The 23,214-nt window shown below is 45.7% G+C and overlaps 1 protein-coding gene across 2 annotated transcripts in view; it reads right to left on the bottom strand.

Annotated features, from left to right (window-relative positions):
- Window positions 1-23,214, bottom strand: part of EBF2 (EBF transcription factor 2) — a 128,980-nt gene that overhangs the window by 13,898 nt on the left and 91,868 nt on the right. For both annotated transcript variants that reach the window (XM_059870580.1, XM_059870581.1), the window contains exons 7-13: window positions 22,533-22,614; window positions 12,318-12,435; window positions 10,441-10,571; window positions 9,423-9,549; window positions 4,050-4,138; window positions 1,373-1,438; window positions 703-880 (exon numbers count right to left, since the gene is read on the bottom strand). In XM_059870580.1, coding sequence (XP_059726563.1) covers window positions 703-880; window positions 1,373-1,438; window positions 4,050-4,138; window positions 9,423-9,549; window positions 10,441-10,571; window positions 12,318-12,435; window positions 22,533-22,614 — 791 coding nt within the window. The remainder of the gene's footprint in view (window positions 1-702; window positions 881-1,372; window positions 1,439-4,049; window positions 4,139-9,422; window positions 9,550-10,440; window positions 10,572-12,317; window positions 12,436-22,532; window positions 22,615-23,214) is intronic.

Genomic DNA, 23,214 nt, shown 5'->3' with positions numbered 1-23,214 from the left:
CAAAATCAGAGGGCCTTGGGAAAGCTGCAAAAGGCAGCCTCAGAGACAGCAGAACTGTGACTGGAGCTAAGCTGCAGCCATGAGATTGGTCAGCAGAAAAATTATATAACTAGAAAAGTGAGGACAGATAGAACAATGGTCTGTGTATTAATGCTTGTCTAGAATAACTCCCTAAGCTACAGAAAAGTCTATCTAGTGAGATACTAGGAAGTTTGAAGCTTAATAATGGAGCTCTGAGCATTGTGTTTGAAGGCTCACAAGCAGGTGTTGTATTTGAAATAAGCAAACCTTGTTTAACCAAAGGTACCTGTGCTTACAGTGGTTGGATGGAACCACTGTCAATTTAGAATATATACTATACAGATATAAATACTGTCAATGTGCTTCTGCTTTGTGTGATTGCTCAAAAAACTTTTAAAGTGAGTTGTAACATTGAGTTCTTTGCTGCTGGGGATGTGAGCTGCTGGCACCTTCCCATTGCCATAACCATGGAATGAGAGTGATGCTGGAAAACAGAACAGCTCGAGAGGGGTCCCTCAGCAGCCCCGTCCCACTGGGGATTTGTACACAGAGCCCTGGCAGCAATGCCCAGAGTTAAAGGCACCGCTGGCACAGGGAGAGGTTGGCAATCAGATCTGGGAAAAGCCATCGGAAGGTGACTGGGTTGGGGTTTCCAGAGTGCAGGGAAGCTCCGGGGCTCACCCTGGTTGTTGCCCTGCGCTGACTCGGAGATGCTGACGCCCAGTTGGCTGCCATAGGAGTTGATGCCCATCATGGAGCTGTGGGCAGGGGAGCTGGGCAGCGCGGGGATCTGCGCGGGGTTGCGGGGCACGCTGTACAGCGCCTCGGCGATGTCGGCCGCGCGCTTCAGGATCAGCTCCTGCCGAGGAACAACGGGGCACAGCTCAGGCAGGAAAGGAGCAACGGGAACCCCCCGGGAACCTCCTGAGAACCCCCGGGAACCTGTCAGGAACCTCCCAGGAACCCCCCAGGAACCCCCGGGAACCTGTCAGGAACCTTCTGGGAACCCCCCAGGAACCTCCTGGGAACCTCCTGGGAACCCCCTGGGAAACTGTCTGGAACCTCCTGGGAACCCCCGGGAACCTGTCAGGAACCTCCTGGGAACCCCCCAGGAACCCCCCCCTCCCTAGGAACCTCCCGGGAACCTCTGGGAACCCCCTGGGAACCTCCCAGGAGTCCCCCAGGAACCCTCTGGGAACTCCCCAGGAGCCCCCCGGGAGTCCCCCAGGAACCCCACGGGAACCCCCCAGGAACCCCACGGGAACCCCCCAGGAGCCCCCGGGAACCTCCCAGGAACCCCCCAGGAAGCCCCCGGGGCCGGGCTGCACCGCCCCACCCCCTGCAGCCTGACCTGGTTGTTGTGGGGTGTCCCGTACAGGGCCTCGACCAGGTCAGCAGCTCTTTTCAGCAGCATCTCCTGTGGGGCACAGGGAAAGAGGTGTTGTAAAGGCAAAAATAGCTCTGGTCAATAAAATGAAGTAAAATAAATATATAATAAATAAGAAAATAAATAAACAAAAATAAAAATAAATATATAATAAATTAAATAAAAAGATACAAATAAAATAACAATAAAATAAATTTATAATAAATAAAAAATAAACACAAAATACAATTAATTAAATAAATATGTAATAAATACATATAATACAAATAAAATACAAACAAATAACTAAAGACAATAAATAAAATAAAATGGTAAAATAAAATAGAACAGGATAAAAGAAAATAATAAGGCAGAATAGACTAGACTAGCCTAAAGTAAAAGAAAAAAAAAAATACAAAGAATAGAATAGAATAGAATAGAATAGAATAGAATAGAATAGAATAGAATAGAATAGAATAGAATAGAATAGAATAGAATAGAATAGAATAGAATAGGTAAATAGATAAAACCACGAGCTAGTATTCTCTCAAGTGACTCCAGTGTTTGTGTGTGGTCACGCTGAAGCCCAGGTGCATTCAGGTGCTGTGTTCAGGTGTTATTTGCCAGGTACATGAGGAATTTCAGCCCTCCCAGTGGGGCGCGCCCAGCCTCCCAAACCAGGAGTCCCTTTGGAGCCAGCGGGGGCTGATCCCCGGCTCGGCCGTGCCGAGTGCCGGGTTCCTCCATGACCCGGAGCTCTCCAGAGTCCTGAACCTGCTCCACCTCAGCAGCACCAAACACGGAGACAAACCCCAGACGGCGCCGCTCCCCCGGGGATTTCAATGGATCCCTTTACATGGACACACGCGTGGGATTCAGTGCAGCCCACGGCATGGACACACAGGCAGGATTCAGTGCATTCCTTGGCATGGACACACATGTGGGATTCAGTGCATCCCTTGGCATGGACACACATGTGGGATTCAGTGCATCCCTTGGCATGGACACACGTGCAGGATTCAGTGCATCCCTTGGCATGGACACACATGCAGGATTCAGTGCATCCCTTGGCATGGACACACATGTGGGATTCAGTGCATTCCTTGGCATGGACACACATGCAGGATTCAGTGCATCCCTTGGCATGGACACACGTGCAGGATTCAGTGCATCCCTTGGCATGGACACACATGTGGGATTCAGTGCATCCCTCGGCATGGACACACATGTGGGATTCAGTGCATCCCTTGGCATGGACACACATGCGGGATTCAGTGCAGCCCTTGGCATGGACACACGTGCAGGATTCAGTGCATCCCTTGGCATGGACACACGTGCAGGATTCAGTGCATTCCTTGGCATGGACACACATGTGGGATTCAGTGCATTCCTTGGCATGGACACACGTGCAGGATTCAGTGCAGCCCTTGGCATGGACACACGTGCAGGATTCAGTGCATCCCTTGGCATGGACACACAGGCAGGATTCAGTGCATTCCTTGGCATGGACACACGTGCAGGATTCAGTGCATTCCTTGGCATGGACACACGTGCAGGATTCAGTGCATCCCTTGGCATGGACACACATGTGGGATTCAGTGCATCCCTTGGCATGGACACACGTGCAGGATTCAGTGCATCCCTTGGCATGGACACACATGTGGGATTCAGTGCATCCCTCGGCATGGACACACATGCGGGATTCAGTGCATCCCTTGGCATGGACACACATGCAGGATTCAGTGCATTCCTTGGCATGGACACACGTGCAGGATTCAGTGCATCCCTCGGCATGGACACACATGTGGGATTCAGTGCATCCCTTGGCATGGACACACATGCGGGATTCAGTGCAGCCCTTGGCATGGACACACGTGCAGGATTCAGTGCATTCCTTGGCATGGACACACGTGCAGGATTCAGTGCATCCCTTGGCATGGACACACAGGCAGGATTCAGTGCATTCCTTGGCATGGACACACGTGCAGGATTCAGTGCATTCCTTGGCATGGACACACGTGCAGGATTCAGTGCATCCCTTGGCATGGACACACATGCAGGATTCAGTGCATTCCTTGGCATGGACACACGTGCAGGATTCAGTGCATTCCTTGGCATGGACACACGTGCAGGATTCAGTGCATCCCTTGGCATGGACACACGTGTGGGATTCAGTGCATCCCTTGGCATGGACACACATGCAGGATTCAGTGCATTCCTTGGCATGGACACACGTGCAGGATTCAGTGCATTCCTTGGCATGGACACACATGTGGGATTCAGTGCATCCCTTGGCATGGACACACATGCAGGATTCAGTGCATTCCATGGCATGGACACACGTGCAGGATTCAGTGCAGCCCTCGGCATGGACACAGCATTTGGGCTCGGGGATGTGACACCAGGGATAGGGCAGAGCACAAGGACAATGAACTGGGAACGTTCACTGGACTCAATTTAGCAGCAAAATTACACAGAGAATGTTTGAACTCTAACATACAAAAATCTCTGTGGGTTCTACACAATCCCCTTCTTGCCGGATTTACAGCTAATTGGTGAATTCTGATGTGATTGTCATTTAAGATATAATTGTGTCTCTTTTGTGACTAGAAGTGAAAAAACACATTTGGCGGGCTGAGTGAAATGCTTAAAATTATTTTACCTTAGCTAATCTTTCAGGGTCCCCAGGATGTCTTGGGATGACCTTCTGCAGCCTTTGGAAGCCGTAATCTATGGTAGGTTCATTTAAAGCTGGAAGGAAAACATCAAACCCCACCACATTATATGACTGTATCTAAACATTTATTTTTATATGGCTCTGTCTCAACAGGGCAACAAAGAAATCACAACTTCTGCACTTAAAACTGCTCCTGTCTCCCTGGCTGACTCCTCATCCTCTATCAAGGGCTGAATGAATAATTTGCAAGATGCAGCAGCACTGTCACAAAATACTCCTTTAAGGATGAATGTTTCACTCTGGACAAAACCATGACAGCAATATTCAAATTATGAGACCAATCCACACCAGAACAGGTCTTCTCCTGCTGGTTACAGAGCCAGAATCAGACAGTGTTTGCTCCTCTAACAAACACATTCCACACACGCCCCCAATGTTTTGCAGTCCTGAAGTAGGGCACAGCTATTCATTAGACACACTCCCTTCCCCACTCGTGTGTTCTGCATACGCTGCCACTTCCCTGTAATGATCTTAATCTCTGGTGGATAAACCAGGATATTTTGACCCAGATCCTCAGTTAGCAATAGCTGGCAGAGCCCTACTGGCATCTCTGATGATTTAGAAAACTTCAGACACATTCCTAGTCTCTGCTAGGAAATCACTGCAATAACACTCAAATTTCTCATTATTCAGACTCCAATTTAAATTGGTGCAGAACCCAAAAGTCAGCTCACAGCATTCTGTGTGCTCGGGCTCTGCCTGCCTCCAACACCTCAGCAGTGCCACTGAGCACCAGCATAGTTACAGGGATGCTTTTCTCTGAATTCCTTTATTCTTCAGAATGCACATTTTAACACAAATGGCACATTCATGCTGAGGATTCTGTGAGGAATTTCATGACACATTTAATAAGTAACATATGTAAGTCCTTGAGCAGTATCCTCAATCAGGACTGGCTTAGACCTTCTTGTAGCATTTGTGGTTCTTTTGGGAGGGAAAAAACATCTTTATTTTTTAAAATAACTGGCACTGGCACAGCTGAAAACCCCTGATGATAAGAGATGTTGATGGTTCTTCTTGAATGATCCAAAATATCTTGAGCACCTCACAGGAGAACCATCTTCTGCACCAGAAGAACCCAGCATATGAGACAGACACTGATCCAGGTTCCCTGTTTGTCCCTGTTCCCTGTTTGTCCCTGTCTGCCTTTGGTATAACAACATGAAGGTAAAAGGTCACATTCTCCACTGAGATACATTTTATATTTACTTTTTATTAAATAATTATGGCATGGCATGAAGTTTAAATATTACAGGAGATAATCAAGTGGGAATTGAGCAGAGAAAACCCAGACCTGAGAATTTAGTCTTGGCTATACTTAGAATGTCTTTGCTCTCCACTGGGAGCCATTCTGGTTTGCTCAAGGAGTTTAATAATACAAATTTCAACTGCCACAGAATCTACATCCTGTTTGGGAAGAGGAGATTTTTGGGGGGTGGGCTATTTTGCCAATAATCCTGAGAATTAGAGGCCAATTCTCTCAAGAGCCTAAGCATCATTATGTCTCAAGAACCTAAACACCATTATGTGGCATTTCTCTTCTTGATCACAAATTTAAGTGATATATCTAAAGCTAAAGAAATGTGAAATATATAGGAATTCAAACATGTGAAATATACGGGGATTCAAATATATATCAAGTTACTAAAAATAGCTAGTGGGAATATGCAAAATGCTAATTCAGGAAGAAGAAGCTGGCTATTATTCAACAAACATTTTTCCAGTGGATTGACATGGACAGTTTCATCCTGATAGATCAACAGCAGCAAATCATTTCCCAACAATGCTGAATTGTTCACAGGACTCAGCCATCCTGAATCAATGTGTACATTATGTCTTTCAGCACAAAGCTTTTCTGTATAGCCTGCAACAAAATTGCCCACTACTGGTTTCACTCATTAATGGAACAAAAATATCTCTGTTGTGAAATCCTGTGAAAAACCAGTACCAAGTGTTTGGAGGAGTAAATGACACCTTCCCAAGTGGAGGCCAAAGATGAAGAATCCACCAGCAATTTTAAGCAGCTTCCCCACAATCCCACTTCCACTGAGGAAAGAGCTGCTGGCTCAGGAGTGATTTATCTGTGTGTTACATAGAAATATGCTGGAATTATATCCAAATGCTTTGGGGTTCATGGATTCAGAGACCGTAAAGGGGTCTGACACACAAGCAGGCTGTTCTTTGTTTCGTAGAAATCAGATATCTGAAATGAAACTCCTCAGAAAATGGACTCGGGTACAAAATCCCTTCGGCAGCCCTCAAATCCAGAGTTTCAGGCTTGAGGGGTCTCTTTAACTTCCCAAAACAGTTTAAAAAACTGGGCATAGAATGATATAATTTATGCACAAAAAGAGAAGCCACTTAGGGAATAAGCTAAATTATCAGTGAGCCTGTAAACCTCTCCCTAGCACGACTGTTTTAACAACAGATTTGTTGTATAAGAGTAGGGATGGATCTAAATGTGGCACCAACTACCCGACTTTATTGATGTGAGGCTCAGAGTCTGGACAGTGCTTCCCCTTTGATGTTCTTTACCCCTCAAAACCTGTGTTTTTGCCTTTAACCCAGCTATTCTGACTTGCTGGAATAGGAGGGGAAGAAGAATCCTCACAGCTGAGCAATTCGTCCATGGCACGTGGCTGCACCTGCCAGAGCTGCAGCAGCAGCCCAGCCTCTCCCTGCACTGCCTCCCAGCACAGTGCTGGCCCTGGAAGGGGTCACTGTCCCACCACACATCCCAGCACATCGGACTGCTGCAGGAGGGGCAGCAGCTCGTGCTGCTGCCACCCTGGAGATCTGGGAAAGGACCAGCTCCAGGGGCCTCAGCACAGCTCTGCAGCTCACCTTGGACTTACCCCACAAAGCACAGGGAAAACGGGAGAATCAAAGTCTGCATATCTCCAGAAATATCCTGAACCCAGAAAGCTGCAGCAGAGGGAGAGCAGTTTTTGCAGTGGGCTGCCCAACCTTTAAGGTATTAACAGAGAAAAGGCACCTGTGGCATCAAAGTTTGAATCATGGAATGCTTTGGGTTGGAAGGGACCTTAAAAATTGTTGTATTCTACCCTGGTGCCACGGGCAGTCACACCTTCCACTAGTCCTGGATGCTCCAAGCCGTGTCCAGCCTGGCATTGGACACTCCCAGGGATGGGGCAGGCACAGCTTCTCTGGGCAACCTGTGCCAGGTCCTCACCACTCCCACTGGGAGGAATTTCTTCCATAAATCTCACCTAAATCTCCCCTCTTTTAGTTTGAACCCATTACTCCTTGTCCTGTCACTCCAGATCTTGATCAAGGGTCCCCCTCTGGTTTTCCTGTCAGCCCCCTCAGATCCTGCAATTCACTATTTCCCCATGTCTCTCACAGGCTAAAGCAGCGACAGCAGGAAATGCTTTGTCACCTCAGCTTTTTCTGTCCAATTGGAACTCACTCTTCCAATTTATAGAGCTCTCTGCATCCTTGTAAGTGTTGTTTCTCACAAGCAGAAGACAAGAGCTCCAGTCTCCTTACAAGATTTAGCAAACCAGCACCTTCCCCTCTCTGGATCCTGACACAGAGGCTGATGCAGCACAACCCAGAGCCCAGCCTCTCCCACAGATGATTTAATATTGCTTTGCTCTGACAAGGTAACCCCTGGAGGATTTCTGCTCAGCAAGGAAAATTATGTTCCAAATCTCCCTGATATACACATTTCCAGGTTAGCATCCCTGTGACAAAGTAAATGCAGAGCTGTGATCAAAGCTGAACTAGGAAAGGCTGCAAGACATGCCCTCAGCTGGCATAAACGGGTGTGTTATTAAAGCCAAGGGAACCATAATGGAACCACTTACAGCAGCAGAGAATTTGAATTTGTGTCGTATTAAAAACAGAATATGAGGCTACAGCAAGATTAGCAGCAGAGAACAAATGTCTTTTTATTCCAGGAGCAGCTGATGAAAGGAAAGCAATTCAGAGCAGGGATGTGCGTGCAACCTGTATCCTCAGCAGAGGAAGGCACACACAGGGGCTGAGTGCCTGGGTGTGGTTGTGGGGGTCTCATCCTGCTAAGATTTTTACCTCAGAGGCTTTCAGAGAGGGTTTTGACCTCAGACCACGGTGGACAGTACACTGAGGGGGGGCACCTAGTTGGGTCACAGTGGGAGCTATGGGTTCTTGGGAGCCAGTATGCCAACAGCACTATCCTACATTGGGTCAAGTTCTATCCTATAATGGGTCAAGTTTCCAGTTCTTTTTCTCTGTGGGTTCAGGACCTTTTTCTGATAAGGTCATGTTCCGGGTTTGGGATGGGACCTTTGGGATGGAACCTTCACGTTTGGGATGGGACCTTTGCCCTCAGATGCCCCCATGCCTGGCTGCGTTTGTCCTGCCCAGGAGTCCATGGAATCTGCCTCTGTAACCTGCAGTTGTCACCTTTTGTTATTTTCACTATTAAAGTTTTATTTTCCAGGCTAGTCCATCGCTCCCGCTCCTCATTGTTAGCCAGCTTCTCCCAGCCAAGGCGAGCAAGAGATCCCAGCAAGCTTCCAACTCCTAATGTGATGATTTAAAAACAGGCTTTTATCTCTCATTTGAAGTATTTCATCTCTTACTTCAGCTGCTAAAGTTGGTTCAGCCACTGCCATTCCCCTCCAGCGAGCCCTTTGTCTGGGTTTTTGCTGTACTCTCCAGCACATCGTTACATGTCTACAGAACCCTGCTGGCTTCATTCTGACAGGAAGTTTTCCATGTGGGAACCTTATGGAAAAGTCCACGTGTCCCATTTTGATGAGGAGAGGAGGCTGATGGCCGGGTTGCAGCACCCCTGAGTGGGAGCGCTTGGGAGGGGAAACACTGAGAGCCCCAGAAGAGCAGCAGTGCCAGCACAGCACACTTTGCAGAAGCCCGACAGAAAGACACATTACAGGGCACAGATGAGCTCCCACAACAGCCTCACTGTGCCAGTTAGATTTACCCTTGAAATGTATAGCTAATTTTTATATTAACCTTTCCAACAGTTTTAAACAATCTCAGTGTGACTCCTTCCAAAAAAAGAAAAACACAAAGGAAAGAAAAGCTCAAATATAATCAGGTTGAATGTAAATATTTGGTTGCATATTCTGTAGGCAGACCCATGTTGTGACAGCAGTGGAGTAAAAATGCCTTGTGAAACCTCTTCCTTACACCCCCAAATGTCACCACTGCCAGAGTGGCCTTGGACGAGCAATGGGGTAAATTAATTAATGAATTAATGAATCCAACCAAGGGCTGTCAATAGCAATTACCAACACAGCTCCCGCAGCCAAAATCCCAGGCACCCACCTGTGTAAATGAACCTGCCTGGTGCTCCTTTGCAGAACTGTTTGGATTTGTAGGACAATGTCACCTCCACCACGCCGGGGATGTGCCGGGGAGGCGTCTGGACGCGGATGGCGTGAGGTGTGATCAGCTGGAGACGGCAACAGGACAGCACCATCAGGGCTCTGCTCTATCCTTTCACTTCACCAGTAAATTACAGAAAAGTTTGGGTTGGAAGGACCCTAAAGACCATCCAGACCCACCCCCAGTGAGCACCTTTCTCTCTCCCAGATTTCTCCAAGTCCTGTTCAACCTTGGACGCTTCCAGGGATGGAGCAGCCACAGCTTCTCTGGGCTACTTGTGCCAGGGCCTCATCATAAAAAAGGTTATCCTCATTTCCATTTCTACCCTTGTTCACTTTAAAACCATTCCCCCTTGTCCTGCCATCACAGGCCTCAGTAAAAACTCTTTTTAAAAAATTATCACAATAGATCAGCAGAGGGATATGCCGGGGTAAGATCCTCGCCTCCAGGGAGAGGATCACACATTTTAGGATGAATTGTCATCAAGAAACTTGTCCTGTTAAGCCCATTGGTTAATTGATGGCTTATTCCTGGGCCCAGATGGATTTTTTTTTTTCTCCTCCCCAAACTTAAACCATTTATTTCTCTACCTTTGCTTATGTAAATAAACCTTTGTAAATAATAAACCCTGTGGAAAAATTGGTAGAGTAACATTCATTAAGTTCATCCATGGGTAAAAACAGATATGTGAATATCAAATGTCTCATTCAGCTCATATCAGGAGACAATATCTAATGATTTCTTTGATTTTATAGACACCTAGAATTGTTCAGTTCCGTTCTGGGTATCATTCAATAATATCACAGAGCAAGGAAAACACATCCCATAAATCCCCTTCACACAGGTTTCTGTGTCCCACCTCAAACAGCATGATGGAATGGGAACAGGAATTAACCCCGTTCCTCCCCAGAAAAGGGAAGTCTCCCCAGCTCAGGGGCAGAGGGGCAGCTGTACCCACCTCACTCCACACCAGCATGGTCCCAAACACCACCTGCAGCCCATCGAAGAAGTTGTCCCCGATGATGATCACCATGGCTCCCCCCGTGGTCCAGCCCTCGCTTGGGCTAATGGCTTTGATGCAGGGCGTGGCTGCACAGAACAAAAAACCACCAAAACAGCTCTTTAAGGTGTCTTTTTTCATCCCCCCAACAGCTCTGAGGCCTGGGTGTAAATCCCTGGAGCAATTCCTGTGAGTATCAAACATCCCAAGTGATGCAAAAACTGCAGCTGGGAGCAGCTCCACCCATCCACACCTGGGAATTCCTGAATTCCCACTGCTAGCAGAGGCCTAGGACAAGTCCCTTCCAGCCATTCACCCATGAAGGCTTCTCACCACTCCACAGACCCCAGTATGTTGATAAATAAATAAATAAATAAATAAATAAATAAATAAATGAGTGTTTTCTGCCTTGCAAGTGTTAATTACTTGCCTATTCATTACTGGCACTTAACATCGTGTCATTAAAGCCTAATAGGCCAACTGTAGTGGGTGTAAAAATGAAATGCTTAAATGATTGTGCAGAGACTGCTTAAAAAAACAAAATAACACCCACTGATTAGCATATGATCCCACAGACACAAACCCTGTGCAAAAAAAGGTAGAGTCAAATTCATTACATTTATCAATGGGTGAAAGAATATATGGGAATATCAAATGTCTCCTCCAATTCATATCAGGAGATAATTTCTAAAAATTTTCTTGATTTTATAGAGCCTTTATTTTTTTTATGTCTCTCTTCCATATGTTCCAGGCCTATGGACTATGCATCCCATCAGGAACCCAATATGGTTTCCAGGCCATAACCAAAGTCAATCCATCACTCCATTCCCAATGTTGACAGGGTCAGAGGTGGAGGGGAACTTTGGCAGTGCTCCAAAAACATGAGACTCCTTTGAACAGCCAGTCAATCACATCCAATCAGTCAAGGAAAAACTGGATGGCTTCCTAGGCTAGGAATCCTGGGATTTTCCTTCTACCATTTCACTGCCCGCTGGGGGAGAATTAACACCACTCCGAATTCTTTACTGATTCAATCATTTTCTTCCAGTTCATTAATTCTTCTTTTAGGTTGATACAGGGCACAGTTAAGAAGTGGGGCAGCAAAACATTATAATGAAATAATATCCTTGCTTGTCTTTTCTACTAACATCACCAGCTCTTCTCACTTTCAGTGGCTGCAGGAGAGGGAAAAGCAGGCCCTGATAGCACTTTCCAGCATTTTCCAGTCGTTTTTGAGCACTGTCTGCGTGAGGGAGGTGGAATGTTTTGGGAACCAAGAGGGAGAGGAGGGGCCAAACGTTTTGAAACTTAACAGATACAAGAATTTGTAATTGCTTGAATACAGTCCCCAACCCATCCTCGAGCTGGCCATGAGTCTGGCTTAGCCAAACAAACTCACATCAATTAGTGTCAGCTCCCTCTGCGCATCGTTAGGCTCTGTGCACAGTTTGTTTAAGGGAACCAGTGACACTTTTTCATACACATCTTGTGCTGGAACAGCTCTGTTTAACTAAGATGTCATCTTGCCTAATTTGCCTGAAATCAAATCTATCCCAGCTGAATGAGAGGGCTGAAATTTAGATAATACTTGGTGTTTCTGTGTTTTTCATCTTTGCAGTACATACTAATTAATAAATTGCAGGGGGATGGGGAGTCAGTCCCTTAGATGTGAGGAGGATCATATTTTGCATGCAGTAGACACTGTTTTCCTGCCTCTGCCTTCCCCAAACCCCCTGAGGCTCTGCAATTCCCCCTTAGCTCTCCTTCCCTCCTGAAAACAAACAGAAATGGAAGAACGGGTAATTTCTGCTCTGCTCTCCAGACAAAGCTCCCACCTTCCGAGGGGTCGAGTCTCCTTGCTCTCCGCCCGTGCTTGGAGTTGTTGTGCACGAACATGTTGTCAGACACTGCCAGCACGTGCCCATCCACATTCACCGTTGTCGATAGCACCACCTGCATATTTAGAAAGAGAAAAACAGCCAGGTAAACAATTTATTTGAAATCCAACTTGCTAAGGATTAATTATTCAGTTCAGCTAAAGTTTACACCCTTGTTTTGTACAATGGCAGCACACCCTGCAGGGGTTTAAGAAGGGAAGAAAATATTTTCAGCCTTCATTCAGTGCATTAATTGCATTTAACACAGCATCCATAGAAGGCTCACTGTAAAATGACCCAGCTCCTGCAGGATGGAAATTCCATGAAAACAGGACCTAATATCGTGCCTGGGTTTGGTATGTGAGTGCATGTTGCCTCCTGAAAAATCATCTGAGCCTGAGCACCCCAAACCACGCAGCAGGTTTTAAACATCAACCTCCATGACTGGGCTCCAATCTGAATTCTTAGAGGAAATAACTGTATATATTAATTTAGTTTTTACAGTATCCAAAGCTCTAAATCCCATTAATCCAGATAAAGATGTGTGACTTCAAACCACAAACTTTTGGGAAAAAACAGCATTTTAACTCGTGAAAGAAGATGCCCTCTGACTGAGTGGTTTTGACCATTTGTTGGTGTAAATGAGCTTAATTCCATCCCACTGCCACACCTACAGTAATGCACAGCTATGGAGAGTCAAACCCTGGATGTGCTCATGGATTTTCACAGCCTCAGATGTCACAGCTGAGGTAAGAGAATGTCAAGCTCTAATTGTTGATAAAACTCTATCCAGCACAGAGCAGGAGAGACCTTGCCCTCCCCAGGCTTAGGCGAGCTTAAAGAATACTTTCTTTCTCGAGACAACTCTAATTCATTCCAAAAGGCTCTTGTCATCCTGTACTCTTATACTTCTCAAGCATTCTTGTCACAGAATGTGTTGCTTTTGTGTGCCAACTGATTTCCTCATTCCCATTAGGGTGGGGCGTGACTCCATCCAAAGGGAACGTTTCCCACATGACATAGCTGAGCCCACTCAGATGCACTTCATTATTTTCCCTTAAACAATGGAAATAAATTTTAGTCTCTCACTGGCCAGCCCAGAACACACTGTGGCAAAGGGGAATAGGCCTGAATTATTCCAGTGTCTGAAATATTTATGACAAGTGTTTAAATTGCAACCAAATGTAAATAAAAAGTGTGTCTTGTATATACAGTTACAGTATGGAATGGAGACATCTCTGAGCTCACTCACTCAAGTGGAGTAAATACACACCCACCTGCTCCCAGGAAGAGAGAACAGAGGCAGGCTTCAGGTGTTCACACATAGAATAGAATCATGGAATGTCCTGAGTTGAAAAGGGACCCACTGGGATCATCCAGTCCAGCTCCTGGCCCTGCACAGACACCCCAAAATCCCACCCCGGGCACCCCTGGAGCGGTGTCCAAACTCTCCTGGAGCTCTGGCAGCCTCGGGGCCATGCCCATCCTCTGGGGAGCCTGGGCAGTGCCAGCACCCTCTGGGGGAAGAGCCTTTCCCAAAATCCAGCCTGACCCTCCCTGGCACAGCCCCAGCCATCCCTGGGTCCTGTCCCTGTCCCAGAGCAGGGGTCAGTGTTGGAATCACCATTTGGGTTGTGCACAACACAAGAGCCACATTTTGATAGGAGATGTAGAGACCCCATGGCAATGGCAGAGTAATGGCAAGAACCAGTCCAGAAGACAGGTGCTGAGCATCCTCTGCTCCCTGAGCCAGCAGGAATGGAAGATGCACTTCTAGACCTCTCTCCACGTGTGATTCCATTTTTATCCACCTCTCTCATCCATGACAGGAGGGCCAGAGCCACTTGGCCTGTCACAGGCTGGGACCCAGGGTGAATAAACAGAGCATTCTCATGGACAGGACGAGATGCAAAGTTCAGATCTGGAGCAGAACCTTCTCAAAGTTTGGGACCTTTTTTGCTATAACCTGAATTTCAGCAGAGAGCTTTGTCATTGCTACACCACCACCACCCAACTCCTCATCCGTGGTCTGGAGAAAGGACACATGAGAACATGGACATCAAAATTACTGAATTTCTTCACTTTGCCCCAGCTGTTCCCTCTTGCCAGATGGAAATCACAACACAATTATTTTATTCTGGAGATTAAAAGCCAATGTTTTATGGATAAAAGGAGGAGGAATGTGCATTCCACCATGGTCTCTTACTCCCAGGCCCTTCCCTTTCACAAGCCAACTGCTTTCCCCCAGTGAGTATTTCCTGGGTCATGAAGGGTGACCCTTTCCATCTGGAATCAATCAGTCAGCTCCTGACAACTTCCTGAAACACCTCACTCCATTTCCTGTTCTCTCCCCCTTCCCTCTTTCCCCCTGGTTTGCTTCACTCTTCAAAACTGCAGGCCACAGCAGCTTAATGTTAGAGGGTCAGACACAGTTAGACTCCAAAACACTACACAAGAACACCTTTGACCTTCAAAAATCTTTACATCTTAGCTAAACAAATCAAGGTCAACATTTCTTACCATTACCTTGTTAACCATTTCTATGCACTTTTGCCAATACCCTCCTAAACACGTATTTATCAACAACACTTGTTCTCCCAACGTCGTAAAATAGTCCAAGCCCTTTTTCAAAAACCCTGTATTTAGTGCTGATGGAAGGTGATGTGCAAACTTCCCTGGAGATTTAAATTCTGACTTTTGCCCACAGCGCTGGCAAATGGTTCTGGTGAGTTTTGCTTGTCCTGCCCTGATGGCACCACTTCTTGTGTATGATAATTTGCTTCTTTGCCTATTCTCAGTGGATGATCCTTTACCTAACACCATTTGTTAATGCAAAATTTAATCTAAAGGTAATGACCTGAGAACAACAAAATAGGTCAGGTAGGCCATGGATTCTGGTGAGGCTGAGGGCCAAATTTTAGGCACAGACAGCATAAACTTCAGATGTTGTGCCGCCCAAAAGCTGGACCAAGCTGTCACCTCTGCTGAGGTTTCAGAGCACAGCAAGCAAGAAAGAAGTAGAGAGGGCGATGTGTTATTCCTTCATCCTTCCAAACACAGATCCCATCTCCCTCTGAACACCGGGGGAATTACAGGATTCTAAGCTGTTTTCACATTCCTTGAGGTTCTCCCTGCCAATCTGCAAAGGTCTTCTTGTCAGCTGAGAGGCCACAGCCATAAAGCAGGGGTTCCCCAGCAGTCCTGGGGAAATGCTGGAGCTGTATCTCCACATTGTTTTTGTTTCCCAGGTGGATTTCTGTAATGCAATCCCGCTCAGAACCCACAGGGAGGGCTCACCTCTCGTGACATCCAGCCAGAGTGTCTTTAGCACTTTAAACTCGGCTTCTCTGAGCTCTGCTGCCCCTCTTTCACCTCCCGGCACAGCTCAGGGGGTTGTGTTTCTTTACAAACCTTCACCTGGCTACTACAAATTTCCCTCCCCCAACTATGTTATATCAGTATTTTTATATTCTAAAGGGTGCTGCTCTTCAGATCACAGATATGCAAATCCATTCACATCCCCAGATATAAAATCTGTATCAGTCACACACACCTATTTAGACATATGGTACAAACATTCCAGGCATACAGGCATTCACTTACATGTAACATATCTCATCACTGTGTAAATGATCTCTCTCAAAAAATTCCTGTTACCATTCCAAGTGTGGAAAAAATTCTTTATGACATCGTACATCTGGAAACAATATTGCATTCCTGATGCACTTTCCCTTGTAACTCTCTAGTCACAGCACCATATTATTTTCACTTTTCAAAAAAAAAAACCCTGCTATAAGGATTATTATTATTAATATTATATTATTATTATTATTATTATTGTTGTTGTTGTTGTTGTTGTTGCTGCTGTTATTGTTATTGTTATTGTTATTATTTTCCAGCTAAGTGGAAGGAAATATGTCAGGCCTCATCCTGCTGCCTGGACTTGGACAGGGCTCCCATTGATGTCAACAGGAATTTTGGTTGAGGGAGTAACACAGGAGGAGAGTCTGGATATCATGGGTTTGCCTCAGAGTTGGATTAGGAGTAAGATAAACAACGTGGAAAATGCCAGCAGCCTCACTCTGCTCAAAACTTCCATGGAATTCTTTGGGAAATCCTCTCCAGGACCCTGATCCTGCAGGCTGGGCACCCTGCCTTCACCCCAGAGAATCTGAAGGTTCTGGGGACACAGGGTTGGACCCACCTTGTCTCCTGCTGTTATCCACAGACAAACTGGAGCTGCTTTCCTAAAATCATTTGCAGCCATTTCTACCTTCTGTCTTTGACACTCATCTTGTTTAAAGCCTGGTGATGAGGGAATTTATAGCTTACAGCCTAAATTTATTCCTAATCACTTTGTACTTAACATTAGCTCTAAAATTATTCTTTCCCTTCCTGACCTTCCTGGGGGTAATTTCAGAGAGCAGTTCCACCCTCCCCAGTGCAAGTTCTTGAGCCAAGCTCTGGTCCAGCCCCTGTCCCCTTAATGACCCATTCCTGCACCTGTTCCAATGGCATTTTGCTCTCCTTTGGCTGCAGTTAATCCAGTATATTGTACCCAAACAAGAAATCAGAAGGGCCCAACACAGCAAATCTGCCTCCTTTCTGCTGTCAATCTGAGACTGAGTGGATCTCATCTGTGGTTTGTTTTTAATGGATGAGACATCACTCTGGGAACTCTTTCCCCATGGATATTTGGCCTTCAGATCTGAGCACATTAAGCTCCTTGAGTACTTTTTCTCTTGCAATTGAGTCAGTCCTTCCCTTACTCACTCAGAGTGTAAAAGAACATCACCTTTTGTTGGGTCAGGCAGTACCCGATGAAGAAATCTGCCCCCTCTAGGAGCAGGCCCAGGCTCTGCTGCCACCAGCTGCATCTGTTTTGCAAACTCTGCCTGGGAAATTAGTTCCCCATCATGATTACTCCATGTAGTATTCACCTCTCCCAGCAGTTCAGTGATCCCTGTCCATATCCCAGCCTGACCACAGGGGTCTCTGGCACATTCCTTCCCCATCAGCCTGAGCAGGATTCCCATTTAGAGCAGTTATGTTTTATCCTTGCCATCCTTTTTGCTTCCTGCAGCCTACATTCCTAACTCCCAATATCATCCCACCCCTCTAAATCATTTTCCATTTCCCTGAGTGACACAGAGCCCTCGGAGCCTGGATTAGAGCGAGCTGGGTGAAATCCCAGCCCCAGCCAGCTCTGCTCACATGCCTGATGATGAACTGATCCAACCACTCCGAGGTCAGGAAGGAAACCTCCCCAGGGGTGCACCTTGTTATTTTTCCTTTCTCTTTCTCCCTAGAGCATCTAGAGGAGGGGGGGTACCTGCGAGGAAACATTCCATGTCATGTTTTCTGCTGAAAACAGAGGGCAATTACTGACCTTTCTCATTTTGCTCCTAAAAAAGGACATTGGTTCAAAGCTGACCACTGTTAGAACCAATGCCTGCTGCCTCCTACCCCTCCCTGGCACTGCAGGACCTGTTTAATCACTGTGCTCCTGGAGGAAACAGAATTCCCAATCAACAGGAGCCTAATGTGGGAGCACCAGGTCTCAGCTGAAGCATTTCAGCTGAAGAGACTCATCTCAGTTCTACAGAATCACTGTCCCCCTTTACACACCTCTCGTTACCATTAAAGCATCACTGGGCTTCAGTCAAGTTCTGTAGGATAATTCCTCATTAAATGGAGGGCATTGTTTTTGGGGGTTTAATTTTTATTTGAAGTTCCATTCCTGGGAGAATCCCTCACTGACAACACAGCCCTGACTCACAACATCTATGGAAACTCAATCTGCAGAGGAGCTGAACTCAAACCCTGTGTTTGAATAAGTGATTTTAGGATGACTTTTGCCTCAGTTTTCCACCCACCAGCTTTATTTGGAAATATTTTAATTTATAAATAACCACTATTGGTTTCAGTTAAATTCACAAGGACATCCTGCTCCATCTCTGTGGGTTTTGGGCAGCCATCAAGGAACTATGAACCCTTAGTTCTAGAAATATTCCCTTTCTTTTAGTTCTAGAAAGAGTCTCTTTCCCTGCTTTAGCCACTGACAGACATTGAAGCAGTGATTCACAATAAAATCATGTTACTACAAGGGAAAAAAACCCTCACTAAAATAATGATCACACGTTCCTTTACTTCTGATGTAAAACATAGTTTTCAACAGCACAAAATCATTGCATTTGGTTAAAAAAGGAAGGCAAGAGGATCACAAAGCAGCTGGTGTTGCTCTCCAAACTAAATTATAGTAAAAAAAGCCACAACTCTTCAGGCATCTGGAGCTGCATTAATTTACAGCACAATGTTAATATAACCTTTCCTCCTCACCCCCCCCCCCCCTTTTTTTTAATGATACACAAGAAACCTAACATTTAATTTATCTTAATATATTGCTAGCATAGTATGAAATATCTAAATCTTGTAATGGCTCTGGAAGTGAGGCTGGGGCCAGGCTTGGACACTGGATCCCAGTGCCTCGGAGCTTTGGGGATGAGCCAAACCCAGCCCAAACTGTGCAGCTTCACACCCATCTTTAATCAGAAGCACTGGCTTGACACTTTCCCAGTCATGAGTAACCATTGCTCTGTGCTGGAACACTCACAGGATGCATTGCAAGGCACTGTTTCCACATCTCCTATTTGTACTTGTGTCTCATCAACAAAGCCTCAGGTCTGGGCTTTCATTCAGGCTCCATTAAAGAGCAAAACCAGTGTTGGACAAGACCCTGTCAGCCCAGGTTCCAGTAGTGATTGAAATGTGAACTTTGATTGAGGGATTTTCGCTGCTCTTTTGTTTGATAACCACAGAAGAAAAGGAGCATCCTGATGTCTCCTGGAGGTTTGACAAGCACTACTCCATGGAAAATGAAAATATTTGGTTCTGCAGAAGAGCACAGATAGGAATTAAAGCACACTTAGATGAGCATTGCTGCAGAATTCTGTTTGCATAAGGAAAGCCAAGTGCTTGGAAGTGTCTGGAAAAGGAGGGACTTAATAACAACAGCTGTGCAAATAATTTATTGGGGGAAAACCAGCAGAAGTCTTAGATATGGCCCAAGACTGAAACATGCTGAATTAAATAATGAAATGAATAAACCACTCTACTGCACTGTGGTTTTGGAGCCTGCTTTTACTCTGCTCACAGGTTTCTGCACTGGCAGGATGCACAACTGCCCCTTCAAACCTAACAGACAACTCTGCACATTCCTTACTTTGCCTGGTGAATATCTTAACAATTAAAATGAAAATTAACACGTCCAAAGTGTGCAAACAGACCACTAATATTTTAAAGTAATTTTTTCCCCCCGCTTTTGACTTTCAGGGTTGCTGACAGGCCATGTCCAACAAGAAGCAGACAAAAAGAATTTATCAAAACTTTAAAACAGAAAACTCAACAAACACAAAAAATCCAACCAAAAATAAAAGAAGTGTCCAGAGGCTGCTGGAGTGTTGAAGAACACTCCTAACTTTGGTTATGCTGAGGGAAGTAATGATGAAGTCCTTAGAAACCAGGAGGCAGACAGAAAACAAGCTGTCTTTGCACATTGTCCTCACTGTTCATCACAGCTAATTTGCTTTGGAACACAGAGCTTTGCTATTCCCAAGGTGTCAAATTTTAGCAATTTGAGCCACTTTTGGTATTTTTTTTTATACACACTGACCTCTGTAGCCCAGAACAAATCTCAACAGCCCACGTGTCCAGCTTTGAAGCAGCCTGAATGAAGATCCTGCTCTCACTCAAAACCTCAAGAATTCTGCCATTTGTCTCAAAGGTTTTCATTGTGTAACTCTGAGAACAGGTTGACATTTTTTGGGGGGGTTGATAAAAAGTAAACTGAATTCAATGGTTTGAAAGGCTGATCTTGATTAGTTTGGGGGCCTGAACTGAGCTCTCACACTGAGGAACTCCCATGGACTGAACATGCAGGAGGACTTGAAGATGTCCCAGAGAAGCAGAGCCCTGGAGTTTCACTTGGCTCTGTTTTCCCAGCCTGGCGTGTTTGGAGGTAGAAAACCCAGCTGAGGAGTCCATCCCAGCTCATTCTCCTCAAAAAAGTGCTGCTTTTGGTGCAGAGATCAGAAGCAAGGCCAGGCTCTCTCCCATGCAGAGAGCTGCCAGGTGGATGGGCTGAGGAATGCAGGAATTCCCTCCCCATCCACAGCACCCTGCAGGATTTGGTTCTGGTTCCCTGTTCAAGGTTTCCCTGGACATCTGGGGCTGTTGGGCTGCCACATCCTCATTCAGGTGAGGTGACACCAAGAATAATGCAGACACCACAGAGAGATTTCTGCCCCCCCAAAAGAAGTTAGATCCAAACTCCGCCTTCAGCTCAGCATCTGATGGAAATCAAGGATCTGAGGATTTTTTGGGAGTGGCCAGCAAGGGTTTGAAATCAGAGCTGAATTTCTCCAATATTCTGATGTGGTTGGGTCCAGAATTTCTCTTCTGGCAGTCACAGCCAATATTCTGTGTATTATGGCAGTGCCTCAGGTCTCCAGGTGTTAATCAGGAGAGCCCTGGGCATGATTTTTTTTACAAACTCAGAACAAAACCCCCAAAAAAGGAGATTATTTATGGTTCCTGACATTCCACAATCAGTTCTTCTTGCTGGCTCCAAAAGCCAACAAGATGTGTTTACATGCAGTAAAAGAGGTTTTCTTTTGCTTTCTAGATTTTTTAGCATTCTTGGCAGATGATAACTAATTGCTGGTTCTTTTCTTTATGGAAATTGCCACTTGAAAAAAAACTCAGTATGAATTCCCTAACAATGAGCACCTCTTTTTTTCTCTTGTCTTATCATCTCTAAAAAACACAGAGTGAAGAAGTCACTGCAGTCTCTTTAAACTACTGGTGAAAAAAATTAGGTTGGTCAGGAATTTTTCTTTAAATTTCTTCATGCTCCAAACAAAAAGCTAATAATTTTTTTTTCTGCATTTCTTTAATTTTTCTGAGCTTTCAGAAGATTTTGTTTTGCAGGATTTCTCATGAAAGTTGAAACATTTTTTAAAATTATTAAATTTTTCATTGCTAGCAGAAGAGCAAGAAAAATAAAAATCACTTTTTCTATGAGAACACATTTTGATGAAAAGTCTGAAGCAACTCTGTAAACTCCTGTGGAGTTTTAACTCCATTTATAAATGAGGAAGCTCATGTAAGCAACCCCATTTGAAAAAGAGTTGAAAAGAGGGGAAATGGCTCATCAAAGGTCCCCCAGAAAAGCTGGGGTGCAGCCCAACCTCCTGGTTCCCTGGCTGTGCCTCAGCCTTGCCCCAGAGTCAGCTCTAGCCCCACTTTCTGCCTCCTCTCCTCTCCTCTCCTCTCCTCTCCTCTCCTCTCCTCTCCTCTCCTCTCCTCTCCTCTCCTCTCCTCTCCTCTCCTCTCCTCTCCTCTCCTCTCCTCTCCTCTCCTCTCCTCTCCTCTCCTCTCCTCTCCTCTCCTCTCCTCTCCTCTCCTCTCCTCTCCTCTCCTCTCCTCTCCTCTCCTCTCCTCTCCTCTCCTCTCCTCTCCTCTCCTCTCCTCTCCTCTCCTCTCCTCTCCTCTCCTCTCCTCTCCTCTCCTCTCCTCTCCTCTCCTCTCCTCTCCTCTCCTCTCCTCTCCTCTCCTCTCCTCTCCTCTCCTCTCCTCTCCTCTCCTCTCCTCTCCTCTCCTCTCCTCTCCTCTCCTCTCCTCTCCCTCTCCCATCGCTATTTTGGTTCTTGGTTTGTTGTTGTTGTTTTTTAAAGAAGCTGAGGGGAGGATGTGAGAGTGTTAGAAAGCAAAAATAAGAAAGGAAAGAGGTAGGAAATGAGGAGGTTGCTCGTGTAGCACATACAGAGCTACTTTGAACAATTCCGAGGCATCTAAATATCACAGGCACGATCCCTGCTGTGGCCAGCTGGATGTGCGAGTGCTTTGCCTGAGGGTGTCAAATCAAATATCCACTGCTGGTTGGTACAGCACAGCACTTCCCCCTGGGGATTCAGGGTGGAGAAAGAGGGAAGGGAAAAAAAGAAAAAGGGAAAAAAAGGTTTAAACACAACAAATGGAGAAAAACTTGAGCGCTGTCTGATACGGTTTTTCATAGCTTGTCATCATGTTTGTGAGGAGCAGGGTAGGAGAGAGGAGATGGGAAAGGAAAAGAGCAGAGGCAGGCAGGTTAATGCTGAGCCTTGGAGGACTTACCTGGAACCGTCTCATATCTCTTGGGTTTCCTGCTGTTTTCAAGCAATTCTGATTGCATTTGAGAAAAAATTTAAGGAAGAATCTGGAAAGAGAAAGAACCACATCACTTCTATTGACCACAGCAAAAGGTGTTGCTATATTCTGGTTGACAATGTACGTGAAGTGATTTGCATGAGAGTGAATCTTACAGGACTACAAGAATTTATCAAAACACAAACAAACCAAACTCTAATAAATGGAATTTTTAAAAATAACGGGTAAAGTATAACCAGTGTGGCTGAAATCACCCGTGGTGTAAGGGAACATCATTCCTCTGATCGACACCCACTCCCGCCCCGCAGGTTTGGCCACACCATTTCAGTCTCTTCCTTATCTCTCCCTCACATTCAAGGTCTTTCTTGGGCTGTCTGGAGGGACTTCCCATGAAACAATAGAGAAGGATGATGGTATTGTGGAGACCACAAAGCCAACAGGGCAACTCCGAGGCAGATAAGCCTTGGAATGTATGAAAAACCCGGGAGCAAACACAGCTCAGAGAAGAATCTGATGACACAGCTCAGAGAAGAATCTGATGAAGTTTCAGCCCGATGATGTTTTTTCTGATGGAGATTCCTGTCAGAAAAGCAGAGGAACAGAACTGCCAAAAGCCCAGATTGTTCCTACCTAGATTTGGAGGGAGGAT

Source organism: Haemorhous mexicanus, chromosome 30, assembly GCF_027477595.1.
Source record: "Haemorhous mexicanus isolate bHaeMex1 chromosome 30, bHaeMex1.pri, whole genome shotgun sequence".
NCBI classification, from domain to species: Eukaryota; Metazoa; Chordata; class Aves; order Passeriformes; family Fringillidae; genus Haemorhous; species Haemorhous mexicanus.
This window is presented reverse-complemented; position numbering and strand designations above follow the sequence as displayed.